Raw genomic sequence first — 17,612 nt, 5'->3', positions numbered from 1 at the left:
ATGGGGCTCCCCTTGAGAAGCACCCGAAGGCTACAACTGGTCCAGAATGTGGCCGCGCGGGTGGTAATGGGAGCAATGTGGCGCTCTCATGTAACCCCCCTCCTGCGCGAGCTGCACTGGCTCCCAGTGGTCTTCCGGGTGCGCTTCAAGGTTTTGGTTACTATCTTTAGAGCGCTCCATGGCTCAGGACCAGGGTACTTACGAGACCGCCTCCTGCCACCAATAGCCTCTCACCGACCAGTTCGCTCCCATAGAGAGGGACTCCTCAGGGTGCCGTCGGCCAAACAATGTCGACTGACGGCCCCCAGGGGGAGAGCCTTTTCTGTGGGGGCACCTACCATCTGGAACGGGCTTCCCCCGGAGTTACGAAACATCCAAGACTTACGCATATTCCGCCGAGCCCTGAAAACATTTCTATTCCAACAAGCTGGTCTGGCCTAACTCTCCCTTTTTAATTGGCTTTTAAACTGTCTTTTAAATTGGGTTTTAAACCTCTTTAGATAAATTTGGATGTTTTTTAATCTTTGAGCCTAAATTACTTAATCTGTTTCTTAATAGTTTTTAACTTCTATATGTATTTGTATTTATTATGGCTGTTCACCGCCCTGAGTCCTTCGGGAGTAGGGCGGTATACAAATATGAAAAATAAATAAATAAATAAATAAATGGCGGCGGGGTGGGGGGGGTGAAGAGGAAAGAGGACAAGCATTCAAATGACAACCGCCACCCTCACCCTCAGGAACGGCTGCCACTCAAATCAGCCGCTCTCCCGCGCGCCGCTCAACGGTCGCCTCACGGCCAACCGGCGCTTCGGAATCGACAGAGTCGACTCCGCAAAAGCTCGGCTCGGCTCGGCTCCGCCCTCCTCCCGGCCCCGCCCCTTCATTACCTCTCCCTCCCTCCCTCCCCCCCCCCCGCAATACGCGCGTGCTGTTGCGAGAGAATGACGCAAGCCGGCAAGCCGGGGCGGCGTGACATATACGGAAGGGCGAGTCCCACCCCTGGCAGAAGAGTCGTGGCGGGACCGCCGAGGCGCAGGCAGGCGCGAGCTGGAGCCCGACAGGTGAGGGGAAGGAAGGAAGGAAGGGCTGGTAGGCACGACGCAAGCCCGCGGGGGGGGGGGGAGCTCCGGACTGATGCTGCTTCTGCTTTGGCGCTTGCATGGAGGGGATGAATGAAGCGGGTGGGACGGGGAGGAGCGGGGTCCGCTTGTGCCTCTGTTTCTAATGGGGGGGGAAGGTTCCACCGCGGTGCTTCTGAACGCGACCCCCAATGGCGTGTGTGTGTGTGTGTGTGTGTGTATCCTCACGTACACGTGCAAAAGCCCTTTGGTTCATGGCATTCCCCGGGAGTGTTCCGTTTCATGCAATTTGCAGGACTGGCGTGGGGCGGTATATCCCAAACCTAAAGGGAACTGGGCTGGGTGAGTTTGCACAGCCACGCGAGCCACGCAAAGCTTAAGCAAGGTTGAATGCTAATTAAGCTTAGCAATACGGTGCGCGCCTATCTCCCGCTGGGTTGGTTTGGCTCTGATGAAATCTGTCTGCAGACCTGCACAAGAATAAATCTCGGCCAACTCAACAGGATTTAGCCTGAAAGGGGTAGTATTTCTCCATCCTAACAAATCCAGGCAGGCAAAATGAGTGCAAAAGAAAAAAAAAAAGAAAAAAAATCAGTGAAACAATCTGATTTGAATTCAAGTGTGTGTACCAAGGAAGCAAGGTTATATTCTATGGGACAGAGGACACTGCACGATGTTGTACATTTTATTTAAATTGGCTTCTGTGTAAACAGTAAAAGTCTGTGCATAGACTTGTACTGCTGCACTTGTAAAACAACTAGAACTGAAAAAAGAGCGTTGGTATGAGAGAGTGGCCTGTATTTTACAAAAAACAAACTCTTAATTCATTGCATTTCTTTATAAATATCATTTGCAAATATTAACCTTTAATCTGTTTATATTCTATTATAATTTTACTACGAGATGAAAAATATCAATGATACAATTACATTTAGTCTTTGGGAATACTGTTGCCCCTCACAGTAATGAAAGCGAACTTCTTAAACCATTAGCCCTGAGGCTGAAGTAGCACCTGGCCATCCTTGTCTGGGCTTTGAAATAAGCACAGCTGGGCCTGGCTCATATTTGAAGGGGGTGACTATAGAAAATTCCCAGAAGAATTTTGGCTGGAAGATTTAAAAAATTTCCCTGAAGACAGCAGGGGTAAATCGGTTTGAAATTGTTGCTGAAAAAAACCACTAGAGGCTTTTGGGAGGTCAGAAGGCAACCAGTTTGTGTAAAGGAGTACTTTAGCTTGAAAAGGGCCTGTAGAAAGAACAACCCCCCCCCCTTGAAAAGGAGTGTCATGCTTCTATTCCTGTCATTTCACCAAAACAACCATGTGAATGTTTATTATGAAGTTTCTTTTTCTCCTTGTGTCTTCAACAAAGAGATAATTTGCAACATCTTCTGGTGAACTGGCCCAAGGTGGGAATAGAATTTACAACCTCCTGCTTTCTACCCAGATGCCTTAACTACTATACCAAACTGGCTTCATTAGGTTAGTTAGAATACTTAGGTGGAAATCTATATTCCCTTCCCCAAGCAAAACAACAAGAACATTGCAGGGAAAAGGGTAAGAGGGATAATCTAGCCTAATTTGTCATCCCTCAAGTGAGGAGAGCACTCAGCCTGGCCTTCACAAATTCCAGTATACCAAAATTTGGGGAAGGCAGATGGTGCTGGCTTTCATATGTGAAGAGTTGGTATACTTATGAATCCAAAGGTTCTTTTCTGTCTCAGAATTCCTGTCCATTGGCGTTTGTTTTCTTCATTTCAAAGACGTGTTCTTGAGAGGAAGCGCCATGTCGTGGATAAGAGAAGGCGAATTGTCCCTATTGGAGAGGTTCTGTGCTAGCGTAATAAAGGTATGTACTAATTCAATGTTATCTTCAGTTACTGAAATGTAATACTTACCTAGAAATATTAGATCAGAATGTTTAATATTTTAAGGGATGGGGGAACAGCTTTCTTCAGATGAAGCTCTTCCTGATGCGTTGGCCTCAATGTCACTTATTCCAGCCAGTTTAGCTGGGGAGTCAGATGATGGGTATCCTTGCCCAAAACTTTGGAAGAGATCACAGTTAAGAATTGTATTCCTAGATAATTAAATTGCACCAGCTAAAAATTGTTTTCCTCTTCATGTAGATTCTATTTGTTAATGTATCTGTGAGTAAAAGATCCAAGGGCAAATTTCTGTGAGGACAAAAAGATATCTGCTTGGATACAGTGGGCAAAAGAATACTAAAGCTTGTAACTCTTATACAACCATCAATAAAAGATTTGGGGCCAGAATTGCACAAAGCTGCCACTCACTGAATTTAGGAGTAGAGGAATTGTTCATGTCTGCTGTCTCTACTGTATTTTGCTAATAAGTGGCCAAATTATGTTCCCAGAATTTGAAGCTTTGATATTTTGCCCATCCTTGAAGTTTGTATGGCTTCTTCATGCTGCCATATTTATATTCTGGTTCTATTCTGGGAATCATTGGTTTTTACTGCCTATCATAGTATTTTATGGAAGGCAAGGTGAGATTTACATTTTAAAATAAAACATATGCATGTGTTAGTAAAATTCCAGGATGGTTCTACAGTCCTTCCACTTGCGGGATAAGTAGCTTCTAAACCATATTTCCTTTCTCTAATCTTCCCATTTCAGGAGTGATGGTTCTAAAAGTTTTTTATAGGATTAGAAGTAGAGAGGGATTGTGCTTTTTTTTCTTCTTCTCTGCCCCTTTTCATGCTTTCTGTCCCCTCAAAGTATTTCAGGAGTATAGAACTGCAACTCCATCAGCAGGATAACGGTGGTTGTAGACCCATTGGTCAGGAGCAAACTTCATGATTTATTCCTGGTGTTCTTCTTAAGGAGGTCAGAGCAGAGAATTCTTGTTTCAAATGCAGGGGGATCTCAAAACGACTCTCGTCCCACTTTTGCTGACTGCAGATCTCTTGCTCTCAGGCTAATATTTCTTCCTTCAATTCCAGGCAGGGCCAATGCCCAAGCACATTGCATTCATCATGGATGGCAATCGTCGTTATGCTCAGAAGCATCAAGTGAAGAAGCTGGAAGGACATTCACAGGGTTTTGCAAAACTAACACAGGTAGGAAAGAATCTTTCCTGAGCATCATATCAAGAATACAAAGATGATTTACCCCAAAGTGATTACTAAGATATGCCAAAGCATGACTCCCCTGTTAGGAAACTAGTAGGAAACCTGTAGCTCCTACTTGGACTAATTTCAAAAACCCTTCGAAATGATCAGATTGGAACTTTGCTAAGAATCTGTTCGTTGCTCGGTTCACTGAGTAGAGAGGAGGAAATCACTGCTGAGAGCGAGAGATCTCTTTTTTTCCTCTTTGGATTTTTCTAGATTGGATGTTTGTAACTTGCGAGGGAAAAACCAGTGATGTGCTATGTACATGTACCAGGATACCAGTTGCGTCTGATTTGCAGTTCATCAATTCCAGTCAGTTAATTTAGCAGGATGCAAAAAGGTGGATTGCCTTTTTGCCTTGTGCAACCTGCCAGCATCCCATTTTTGTGATTAATATCACAAAAAAGAGTCTTTGGAAAGTGTGTGGGCTAAAAAAAAGAGGGAGTTTTCCATCCTGTTTTTTTTTTTAAGCAAGTTGATTATTTTGCAAGTTTTAAGGTAATAATTTCACTCCTTAAATTTCTCTAAATTCTCCTCACAAAATGGGCTTGGTCCTAATTACTTTTCGAATGAGGCCATTGGTGTTCCATGTAAAACCTGATGCAGACTTGAGCCAGTAAGAATTGTACACCCTTCATTTAACAGAAGGGAAAACTTGTTGCTAAACAGCAGTAAATGTTACTTGCTTTCTTGTATCAGCCATCTAAAATTCCCAAAAAGTAATGTATAATTATAGTAGAGCCTCAGTTGAATGGATCAACAGCAGGGAGGGAATGTCTGTTAATCCCAAACATAGGCCAAAACACAAATCATTCAAGGCAATTTAATTAAATTACCCAAATCCCTGCCAGTGTTGTACGTTGCATCATTTGATAATATGATGCAAATGACATATCTGTAAATCACTGAGTGATATTAAATTAACTTAAATTGCCACCTTCAGATTCAGATGGAATGGACTTGCCCAATAGTTGGAGGGTGATATCTGTCTATTGCAATCTATTGCAACCACTAAACGGAGAGGTTAAACCAAGGTTTTATTTATTCTGTCTTAACTTGTCTTCCTCTATAGACATTACAATGGTGCTTGAGTCTGGGTGTCCGGGAAGTCACAGTTTATGCTTTTAGCATTGAGAATTTCAAGCGATCTCAAGAAGAAGTTGAGGGCTTGATGCAATTGGCTAGGCAAAAATTCATCCGTCTTCTTGAAGAACAGTAAGACTATTTTTTTCTATTTCATGTTTTTGCCATGATTAAGTGAATCACCACAGTCATTAATCATGTTATCATGATTTGCAGTCTTCCTTGCCTGCTCTCCCATTGACGTTGCTCATCAGAAGCAGGCTGGGAAGGTTGCAGATTACGATCACATGACCACAGGATGCTGCAATAGTCATAACTTCAAGGGCAGGTCATAACTCACATTTTCAGTACCATCAGAACTTCAAACTGTTGTTAAACATATTGTCATAAGTCGAGGACTACCTGTATGATTGTATATATTTCTCTTAAATTGTTTAGAATGTGCAAGTCCCCTTCACATTCAGTCAAGATGATTATTACTCACAGTTCATGCATCATGCTAAACATAGTTGGTTGAAGAGCCTATAATAGCTGGGTTCACGCAGCGTTTTAAGCCAAAACCATATGAATTATATTGTAGCTTTCTGCAGTGCATAAATTCAGTCAGTGACAAGCCAATGTATATCAATTTATTTAATATTTTGTATTTCCACATACAATTACTGATATTCCTGGCCAGTTAGGTGCTTGGTTATGTAATTTTGGGGAGAGAGCGGCATCTGAGAAGAATGTGAGAGCAATGTGACTGCTAAGGACAGATGTTTTTTTTTAATTTTTTTTATTTATATGCCGCCCTTCTCCAGAGACTCAGGGCAGCTTACAATGTGCTCAGCAATAGCCTTCATCCTTTTGTATATTTATACAAAGTCAGCTTATTGCCCCCACAACTGGGTCCTCAATTTACCTACCTTAGAAAGGATGGAAGGCTGAGTCAACCTTGAGCCTTGGCGAGATTCGAACCTGCAGTAATTGCAGGTCTTAATAACCAGCTTAATAACAGGGTGCCTTAGACCACTGTACTACCAAGTACAGTGTTGCTTATCCATTCACCTTTGGAATCATGAAGAGCAGTTAAGTAAATTAATGCCATCATGTGTGTAGTAGGTGACTTTTTTATCCACTACAATAATACATGTTTGCTAATTTTAATGCCATTTGAATACTCTTAACTTACCAGGTAGAATATTAAAAGCCTGGAGAATTTTCCTGATAGGAAAATTTCAAACCTCTTGCTGTCTTATTATATTGCATGTAGCTGCATTTCCTCTTGCTCATGAGGAAATCTATTTGATGTATGTTTCTCTTCCCACATCACATCTCTTTTGTTTCAAGCTATCACTTTATTTCTGAATAACCAGGTCTCAGTTATGTGATTTTATGGATATTGCTTAGTCTTGGCTTCCTTTTTTTTAAAGAATTCAGTTTTTCTCTTCCTCATTCCTTAGAGAGAACTTGGAGAAACATGGTGTGTGTATTCGAGTTCTTGGCGATGTGTCCCTTCTGCCTCAGGATATCCAGGAACTGATTGCTAAGGTTGTGCTGGCAACTAAGCATTATAACACGTGAGTTCGTTTCCAGTTTCTTGAACTTTTTCTTCTATTCCAGAACTGCATAAGTTGTTTTCTTTTTCAGATCAAGGACCATGCTACACCAGGCCAGAATTTTATCTTGGATGCCGCTTCCCATATACAGAGAGCTACCAGTAGCTACATATTGTCCTTTTTTGCCCTCCCATTCTCCATACAGTATCTCCAAGTGTCTCTCTGCTGCCTTTCTTTTCAAAAGCATGTTCCAGCAGATTGGGATTCTTAAGAAAGCTCAGTATGATTAGCCCAATGGTGGCCTTACTTCAGGTCCTTTCAACTACAGTGACCAACCACCAAGTAGGACTTTAGAGCACCATATATTTCTTTTGTTACTTGCCTACAGCTACTATATAGAGGAACATTGCTTTTGTGCATGGAATATCTCTTTAGCTGTCCGAACTACTGTAACACCTCCTTAAGTTATTTATTGTATGCTGTCCAGAGTCACGTTTTGTGACATGGGGGGCTATGTAAATATGATTAATAAATACAATGTTAGAGTTCTGGGTCTTGATTACAGGCTAGATTTGTTTGTTCAGTAACCATAATATGATTTGTTTAGTTTTCACATAGAATGCTGGGGGAAACATAATCATGCTTGTAAATTTGGAAAACAGTACGAGTTAACATATTAAATGAACCCAATGAAGTGTGGATTTGTTCAATTATCATGTTACGCATATGGTTTAGTGCGGTAGTAGTTTATTAATTGAACTAAGTTTGACTAGTCTTATAGCCATAACTATAAAGTTCAATGCAGTGTGTGAACTCTGTCACAGAGAACTCAATGACCCCTTTCTGGGAGGCAAAATAAGGACCATGGGAATTGGTTGGTTCCTTCTGTACAGTGTCATCCTTCCTACTGGGTAGATACGTTCTTAATTCCTTGGTCTGCTTCCTCTACACAATGAATAATCTGTCTTTATTTTTATATTCAAAGGTGTTTCTTGAACATTGGCTTTGCATACACATCAAGACAGGAGATCAGTAATGCAGTGAAAGAGTTGGCTTGGGGCGTCGAAGAAGGACTGCTTCAACCCAGGTAATGCCATTAGAACATACCACTTGTGTGGCCCTTGAGTTAATTACGGAGCTATCTGCATTTTTTTCTTGAAGCTATTTTCAAAATATTTAGTGTGCTAAATACTCCATGAGTATTTTGAAAGTGATAGATATGCAAAGTGCTTGGAAAAAAATCAGTGAAGCAGATACTGACAACTTGCCGCAGTCAACTCACCACAGGACAACTTGTCACAGGACAGTTCAACACAGGACAACTTGCCATGGGAAAAGAAAACTACAGCTCACTCAAGCCTTGAGGACTTCTAACTTGAGAAGTTTCAAACCTAAAGCAAGACAAGGCCCGTTGCAATTCACTCGTCCCTCTCTTGAGTTATCCCGCATTGAGTTGTCCTGCGGCAAGTTGGTTGGCTGAGTCGGCTACGGTACTGGAGCCTGAAACATTAAAATGGGGGCAATCAGGAAGGGATCATTATAAAGATTCCCTTTATGAGAACAAGATAGTGCTAACAAGCAAACTTCAACTTTGCTACCACTGGCACTTTCTGTATTTTACAGCTAAATCAGGTTATACTCTGAAATCTTTCAATTAGATGCCACTTCTTTTTCTAAAATAATTAGCTGCATTTCTGCCTTTCCAGGTGGCTAAAAATCATGTTTCTATTCATTTATTTATTTATATCTGCCTTTACTATTTTCACAAATAAGGCAGTGAACATATCCAACGCACCTTCCTCCTGTTTTCCCCACAACAATAATGCTGTGAGGTGGGTTGAGCTGAAAGAGAGTGAGAGGCCCAAAGTCACCCAGCCGGTTTTCATCAGTAAGGCGGGACTTGAACTCACAATCTCTTGCTTTCTAGCCCGGTGCCTTAACCATTAGCTACTGCACTTTCTCATTTAACTACTTAAAATATGTTCCAGCAAATTTGTTGTGAAATGAAATGGTCACTAAGTGGTCGTGTTCTGTGCCTGACATTTATTTATTTTTTCCTTTTTTGCCCCTTTGCAGGATGGAGAGATTGCTTAAATTTCTATCTCTTCCTGCAAGTTAACAAGTTAATTGCAAGTTAACAAGCCCATCTATGATTTTAATTATAATGGCTGGGCTGCTGCCTGAAACTGACCAGATTTCAATCAGTTTCATACTAAAGGCTTTTATTGTCAGGCACCTGAAATTTGGTGGTAAGTGCACCCATTTATCAGAAAATGAATTTTTTATTACCATTTTTTACCAATGTATCTGCAAATAAGTAACTTACTTAGTTTTTAACTATATTTACAAATGTTTTTATGAGATCTTTTAGCTCAGAGAATAAAGGTTCTTCTGTCAAATCACAAATTTACCATATATAAGACATGTAACTTCATTGCACAATCATAACATTTGAGAGGTCGCATACTACTATTAAGACTGGTAATACTAATAGTCTTGCCAGGATCAAGTTGACTAACGAAAAAAAGATTCATATGATAATTGCTAAAGACAATTGTATTTGAACATCAACTGGTAAGAAGAAGAAAGCTGGTACAGAGACAGAATGGAAACAGGCATTGGAGTGAGGAGCAATTTTGCTTCGTATCAAAATAGTTGTCCATCGGCAGTTGTGTAAATTGTGTAGTATCAGATTCCAAATATTCTGGAGACATCCAAGGAAACCTGTGTGTCCCTGGCATGTATTATTGGTTTGAAGTCACATAATTGTTTTTAGTTATTTACAGGACTTATATGGCTGCCTATCTCATACAAGGACTCTAGGTGTCTCACCAGGGGTGGGCTTCAAAAATTTTAGCAAGGGGTTCTCTGCCCAGTTGTTGTGGGGGGCATGGTGGGCATGGCTTAGCCAGCCTCCTGCACCATGGCAGGGGGTCATTTTTGCCCTCCCCAGGCTCCAGAGGCTTTCCTTGAGCCTCAGGGAGGGCGAAAACAGCTTCCCCAGGCTCTGGAGGCCAGAAACGGGCCGGTTTCCGGCCTTCCTGAACTTCTGGTAGGCCCGTTTTTCACCCTCCCCTAGACTCTGCCCGCGCCCTGCACTTACCTGCATCCAAAATGGGCCACGTGGGGACTCCTGGAAGGGGCTGGGCAGGGCCAGCCAGGAGTGGGATTTGGGGGTTCTCCGAACTGCACAGAATCTTAGCTAGAGGTTCTCCTGAACCCCTGCGAACCCCCAGCAGCCCACCCCTGTGTTTCACATCAATCCATAAAAACATATTTAAAAACAAGAGTATCCTTCCCCTCCAGGCAACAAACCAAACATCCTCATAGCTCAACCCCCACCCTAGTCCAATGTTTGGGAAAGAGCCAGGTCTTCAAAGCTAGTGGAAGGCTAAAAGGGTAGAGATCCTTCAGATCTCAGTGGCAGGCTGTTCCAAAGGGCTGCAGCAACCACCGAGAAGGTGCACCTTTTGGGTCCCATCAGGTGTCAACACCTGAGGGAGTGGACCTGCAGGGTGCCCAATTTATCTAATATAGTAGGATGGGAAGAAGAAACAGTCCTTCAAGTAACTGGGACCTGTGCCATGTAGGACTTCAAAGATAACCAGGTCCTTTATTAATAAGTATTACCCAATGACTATGAACCATTAACTAATAGTGGATAACTATAATAACTTGAATAGCCATTAACAGTTGTGTGAATTTTACTCCAAACTGTAGCAATAACAAGAATTCAGACTATGTGAATTCTTGAATTGCATCTTAAGACTAGGCTTCCCAAAGTAAATTCTGCTCTCTTATTCCCTCCTTCCCCCCTCAGTGATGTGTCAGAATCGCTCATCGACAAATGCCTTTACTCCTGCAAATCTCCTCATCCAGACATTCTGATCAGAACATCTGGAGAAGTTCGACTTAGTGATTTTATGCTCTGGCAGGTAAATCTATAGTGCAATATCTCACCGGCTAATTAGCAAAATTGCATTTTCTTGCTTGGCGATCATTTGACATTCAGCTCTCTGGGTTTTGTTGTTGGATACAAGAAAAAACCTTGTATGATAAACACTCCTCTTAAAAAAACAAAACAAAACCACTCAACTCTCTTCCTGGAAACTGCTATAATAAGTGCTTCAAAGAGATCATTGAAAAAAATGTGGCTTTCTGCCATGCTAGTAAAGGAACTATCAAATAGGTAGACCATTATCTGATTCACTATAAAATACACAAATACCCATTGTTGTTCTTCATCAATGGTAAAGCAGGGGAGAAGCTGAATACAGTTGCTACCAAGGACTATAGTATAGTTTAAAGTACTATCATATAATATTGATTATATTCCAGGGGCTATAGTATATACTGTCTGTAGCATAGCATGTATCTCCTTAGTATAGCTGATGCACTGAAGGGTGGGGAGTCCCTAGATTTTTTTTCTGATATCCCTTCCAATCCTTACACTCTGACTCTAATTGTAAGGGATGTAAATTTAGGAAATGATGCGGAAGTTTTGAAAGAGGCCAGGTGTCTGCCAAGTGCTACTGCCAGCAGAGACAAGAGCTGTATCTTTTAAGATGGTCAAGAATGCCAATAAGAACTGTGATATTGATGCTATTATACATCTTGTCACAAATGATCTGTTCCAAAAAGATGTACTTTCTGTGCAGAATGATTTTCAGAGCTTGGGGTACAAACTTAGTAGTATAGGCTGTAGGCTTACCTTTTCAGAGGTTTTACCAGTATATAAGGAACAAAAAGGAAAAGTCCAGCATATAGCGGAGTTTAATGTGTGGCTAAAAGAATGGTGTAAAAGGGAAGGCTTTGATTATATTAGTTATGATATCTGCAGCTGGTCCAATGAAAAGGAGCCCTGGTAGCACAGCAGACTAAAGCACTGTTATTAACATCAGCTGTCTGCAATTACTGCAAGTTCAAATCTTACCAGGCTCAAGGTTGACTCAGCCTTCCATCCTTTCTAAGGTAGGTAAAATGAGGACCCAGATTGTGGGGGCAATAAGCTGACTTTTTATAAATATACAAAAGTATGAAGGCTATTGCTTAACGCATTGTAAGCCGCCCTGAGTCTTCAGAGAAGGGCGGCATATAAATCAAATTTAAAAAAAAAAATCTACAAAAGAGATGGTTTGCATCCATCAAAGAAAGGGACTGAGTTACTTAGCATTAAATTCACAGATTTTCTAGATAAACATTTAAACTGAACAGTGGGGACAGAGAATTAATACAGAACATTTCTGTCCCCAGCAATCTAAAATTAATAGGGTTATCAGTGCATGTAAGATAGATGTTAAGGCGGGTAAGAATATCAACCTTGCTGTCAAGCAAAAACAAGCATTTAATAGCAAGTGCCATACCATGTGCACTAATCAAACAGGTGGTAAGGCAGTAGGGGACAACACTACTTATGTAGAAAGTAAACACAGGGTCAGTCAAAATGGACTTAAATGTCTACACCAATGCACAGAGTATGTGGAATAAACAGGGTGAATTAGAAATTCAAGTAAATGAGGGCAGATACGATATTGTTGCCATTATGGAAACTTGGTGGAATGAAACCCACAAATGGAACGTACAGCTAGAGGAATTTAAATTATTTAAAAGAAATAGACCAAATAAAAGAGGAGGTGGAGTTGCACTATATATAAGAAATAATACCATCTCTACAGAAATAGAGCACAGCAATGAGGAAAACTGCCTGGAATGCATTTGGGTCAATGTGAAAGGAGATGTGGGGGGGGGGGGGGGATGACATTGCCATAGGTGTATACTATAGGCCACCCAACCAAACAGAGGAAATAAGTGAACTTTTTGCTAGTCAGTTAACTAACCACAATAGTAATGGGAGTAACATCAACTGGGAGACAAACACTGCACCAAGTGGAAGATCAAACAGGTTCCTGACAAACCTAGCAGACAACTTTGTTTCCCAAAAAGTAGAGAAGGGAACAAGGGGATCAGCCATATTGGACTTAATCTCACTAACAGAGATTAAATGATAAAAGGTGTTGAAGCAAGAGGAATCTTGGGGGGGTGGGGAGTGATCATGCAATATTGGAATTCAACATTATGCAAGCACAAGCAACAGAACAAAGTCAAACTAGAGTTTTGGACTTTAAGAGAGCCAATTTCAATAAACTTAGAGCTTGGGAAGGATTCCATGGATGAGAATCCTCAAGGGGAAAACAACTCAAGAAGCTTGGGAAATTTTGAAAAGAGAGATTATAAAAACCCAGTCTAGCACAATATCAATGAAGAAGAAAAATAACAGCTCTCAAAAGAAACCAGCATGGCTGCATAAAGAACACTCTGACAAATTGACAAAAAGGACAAGTATAAAAGGTGGAAAGGGGGGCACATAACTAAGGCAGAATATCAGCAACTAGAATAGAAGATGAAGGGAGAAAAGCTAAGGCTCACAATGAACAAAGGCCTGCAATAAAAGTAAAAAATAACAAAAAAAGCTTTTTCCAATATGTTAAAAACAAGAAAAGTCAAGGAAACAATTGGTCCATTGCTGGGAGAACGTGCCAAGGAGGTGACAAGCAACACAGAGAAAGCAGAACTACTTAACTCATTTTTTGGAAAGGAAGTTTGTTTTGAAATAATCTAGCAATGTTTTGTGATTTGATTACCTTCCTTTCCTTTTTAGCTTATATATTAAATGCTTTTCTTTTTTCTCAGACGTCCCATTCTTGCCTCGTGTTTCAAAGTGTTTTGTGGCCAGATTATTCGTTCTGGAATTTATGTGAGGCCATCCTTCGATTTCAGATGAACTACAATGCATTACAAGTAAGACTGAAGAAAGGAAAGGCTAAACAAAAAAGTAATCTCGGGCTCTCAGCATATGTACTTTAAAAAATGGACCTGCCTGTCCCAAGATTACAGAGACAGGAAAACAGCATCTTTTGCTTGCTGAGGCTTTTCAGACTAATGTTAGGGGACAGGATGGGAAGGATAGTAGAGAAAAGTCAAAGGATGATTGCTACCCCTAGCTACACAAAAGAGTTTGGGGCATTGGGGAAGTAACAGATGTTGGAATGTATCCAAACAGTTGATAGGATTGTTCTGACAGGTCTCAAGAGTGCCCTAAAGTCCTTTCATTTTCATTTCTTGGATATTTATTGTGCAAACAGTGACAGTAATATAATTGCTTACAATACTTTGTATTTTTGACCAAAAGATGAACTTGTCCTCTGAAGAGAGATGATAATTATTTCATTAGCTCCCAGGAAAAAATGAAAGTGGCTTTGAAATCTATAATCTTAGAACGTTTATACATGCAGACATTCAAAATCCAAAAAAGGGGTGAAATAGAGTCTGGTTTCATTTATTAACCAATAGACAAATGGGCTGAATATCTTCCAGTACTGAATTCTCATTGGTTCATTTTGGCTGTATGGTAAAAAAGTTTAAGAGTTTTGCCCCAACCTGATTTGGAATGAGCTGCAAATGTGCTTCTAATTTTATAAGTGTGGTTTTCTGAGCTATCTCATTTTGTTGTGTAAAAACCAATGGCGAGGTATAAACATCAAAGATCTTCAATTGTGACCATGCCAATTGTTTGCAGCAGTTGAGAAGAAAGGGATTGGAAAAAAAGACACAATTTTACAGGACAAAGGACTAAAACCACATTACCTGTTGGCCTAAGGGAATTTTATAAATAGGAGAGAATCCAGTGAAGCAAATCATAATTTGCCTTGTATATTTTATACTGACAAAAGGTCCTGGGAATTGAAGTCCAAGACATTTGGAGGGTACTGGTAGGAAGTTGCTGATCTATGCTGAGAAACCTAATACATGATTATTGCTTTTTTTGCCAGAAAGCCAGAGATTTATACATGGAACAAAGGAAGTGGCAACAGTTAGAAACTGATAAGGCACAAGTCTTACAGAAACTGAAGAGTGAAGAATCTGCAACCTGTGGAGATACTCAAAAATGCGGGACACTTTTGCGAGAATTCAAAGCTAAACGGGAAGAGAGGATTCAAAGGTTTTTGCAGGCTCTTGATCACAAAAGGATAGACTTCCTAGAAAAACTGGCATTGGCAGCTGCAAGATAAGAAGGTTCCTCTTGGGGATAGGGGAGAGAAGAGGGAAAAATGAGCCAAGTTGCAAATAGTCCAATTGCTGCCCAGTGGATGATATGAAATGGGATCCTAGGTTTATTCTATGTGCACATGCACATGACTGGGGACCATGACACTTGAAGTGTATGTTTACCAAATTTAATGAAACAAAACGTATTTGTGTAGAGCTAACAAATGAAAAGAATAGCATCAAATATTTCTAGGTGTGAAAGTCTGCGCATGCTGGGGGGCTTTGCTCCATATTCTCCAAACTGCAGTTTTTCTCTTCCACAATTCAAAGACTTAAACCAGAATCCTGAAAAACTGCCTGCACTGGAATGCAGAGATGCTGCATCTGAGGAGATTAGAGAAAAACCCCATTGCATGCATGCGCCCAAGCAAATTTATTGTGGAATAAATTAAATGTTTATTCTTTTCTTTGTTGCCTCGATTTTTAAGACCAGCTGTTTCTGGACCATTTGTTTTTCCATTCTTGGTACCAGCTTATGATATAGGATTGTACCTAAGTTTCACAGGAACATACGTCGTTCCTCTGACTTTAGGAAAATGTCATCCTCCAGGTTAACTCTATATATCCTTCTGGACTATAGAAACGTGCTGGGTACAACAGAACTTCAAGGTGTTTTTGATGCAGTATCTTCTAATGGGTTTGAGAAGGTGCTGCTTTGGATAGCAGTACAAAATGTCCTTTTACACAAAAGTGCAGCATGGTGTAAACTGTGAAAAAGATAAAGGGCATCAACTATAAATACATTTTATTTTCCAAAAGAAGCCAACAATTATTTCATGTTGCTTTTCAAAGACTAAATGAGAGTACGATTGTATTATTCTAAAGCACTTAAGTTTGAAATTCTGAAGGATGAACCAGTTGTCAAGCCTATTGATATTTAACAACCTGCTGGAACCATTTTTTTAAAATAAAACTTATACAAGGGGGAAATGGTGACCAATAAATTAATGGGTATTTTGTTTTCATGCAGTAATTTCACCTGTTACGTTACCACTGTCATGTCTGAAAGACTGCTTCATTTGATATCTACTTCTGAAGGTCCTTGTTACTGTGACAAAAAATATAAATAAAAAATCCCAACCACATGAAATCTTTTAGTGATGAGGAGATAATATATTAATTTTCTGCATTAAAAACAAATTTCCAATAGTTTCCTGAAAAAAGCTAATGGCATACTTAATGGAGAATTAGAGATTTCGCATCTTTAAAAATCCCTATGATACTGAAATCAAAGGTAGGCTCCCAGCCCTTCTGGGTTGTAGTGTGTGTCACTGTAGATATTGCTTGTGTTTGTAAAGTGTCCAACAACTTATTTCATTTGAGCATTGATTCCTGTTGGGTATTTAGATGAACAGAGGTAACTAAAAAGCAACTATTTTCATGTTTGGTGCCCCAGAACCCAACAAAAGGCTAATTACTATGCAGCATTTTAACTGTGCTGTATTGTGTTACAGTCCTATGGCCAGTCATCTGCTTTACCCATTGAGCAGAAACTCCTAGATACCTATGTGAAAGTCTTGCGTATGGCTTATTGTGGGCTAGAGTGCATGCTCCTCCATAACTCAGTCAACAGACACATTGAGCTTATTTTTATGAAGAAATTGACAATGAAGTGTCAAGTTGAATCATGAATGGAAATTTTATGTGCTCAATGAGCCAAAGACAGGATTAAAGCATTCATACCCATTGTGCAGATCCTTGGTGAACAATTTAGCTGATGACTGTTGTGGCCATACTAGGCTTCTTGTCCCTAGTAGTGTTTCTCACTCTTGGTCACCTTATGTTGGTGGGGAGTTCTGAGAGTTGAAGTTCACATATTTTCAAATGGCCAAGGTTGAGAAACACTGTCCTAGAATTTAGGGCTAGATAATTAAAGCAAGACACCAACTCACAAGACTTGAAGCAAGATAATAGAGTTTTCTCCAATAGTTTTATCTAGAATTATATAAACCTGATTGTATAGAATGCAGATGGATTTTAAAAATTGAGGCTGGGTACTTTTGGCACTTGTCACTTTAAAACACTGTATTTTAAACTGCTTCAAAGACTTATCTTCCAGTATTTTTTAAATGTAAAAGGATGCGTTCCAGCCATTAACTACAGCAACTGGAGGAACTTTGTTTCACTTTTATGTGTTTAGTTAAGAATCCCATTTTTCTAATGCCTTTTACTCAGAGAAAGAAAAATTGAAGTATAAAAATAGTTGAATTTATTGAATTCATGCCCCACTATATCCAAGTAACTCTCAACAACTAACAACAAATACAGCAAAATCATGATTTTAATCACCACATAGAATACTCTACCAACATAGATGACAAAAGAGTGAAATAAAAATGGCACAAGAACTTATGTTGGGAAGGTTGCAAAAATCCTCTCTGGATCTCTAAATATCACGAGGGGGCAAGTATGATCTCCAATGGGAAGTCAATTCAAAGTAACAATGTGGCTACAGAGAAGCAGCACTATCTTATTTTTCTTCACCTCCCACAAATGTGGAATCATTAACTGCTGTTCCCTACAAAATCTGAAAGGCCAGCCATTCATAGCTACGATCTAACCAAAATTATATAACTCATCTGATAAAAGAATCCCAGTCTCTGCTATTTTTAAATAGAACCATCTAGCCAGCACTTATTTACTGTACCTGATTTGTTGTGGTCTTAA

At 40.2% G+C, this 17,612-nt stretch overlaps 1 protein-coding gene across 2 annotated transcripts; it reads left to right on the top strand.

The window, feature by feature from the left end:
* Window positions 1-998: 998 nt before the first annotated feature.
* On the top strand, window positions 999-16,013 carry DHDDS (dehydrodolichyl diphosphate synthase subunit). 2 transcript variants are annotated; one of them, XM_070949554.1, is made up of 9 exons: window positions 999-1,063; window positions 2,804-2,928; window positions 4,045-4,161; window positions 5,288-5,430; window positions 6,744-6,860; window positions 7,825-7,926; window positions 10,660-10,774; window positions 13,530-13,637; window positions 14,669-16,013. In XM_070949554.1, the coding sequence occupies exons 2-9, from the start codon at window positions 2,866-2,868 to the stop codon at window positions 14,906-14,908; spliced, it is 1,005 nt and encodes a 334-aa protein (XP_070805655.1). In that variant the 5' UTR covers window positions 999-1,063; window positions 2,804-2,865; the 3' UTR covers window positions 14,909-16,013. The 2 variants fall into 2 exon arrangements, with proteins under 2 accessions (XP_070805655.1, XP_070805656.1); XM_070949555.1 differs by having other exon boundaries at window positions 1,021-1,063; window positions 2,843-2,928.
* Window positions 16,014-17,612: the final 1,599 nt, after the last annotated feature.

Source organism: Pituophis catenifer, unplaced genomic scaffold, assembly GCF_029215685.1.
Source record: "Pituophis catenifer annectens isolate HBS135680 unplaced genomic scaffold, rPitCat1.0.hap2 SCAF_9, whole genome shotgun sequence".
Taxonomy (NCBI): Eukaryota; Metazoa; Chordata; class Lepidosauria; order Squamata; family Colubridae; genus Pituophis; species Pituophis catenifer.
The sequence above is the reverse complement of the archived record's forward strand: the minus strand, read 5'-3'. Positions and strand labels throughout refer to the sequence as shown.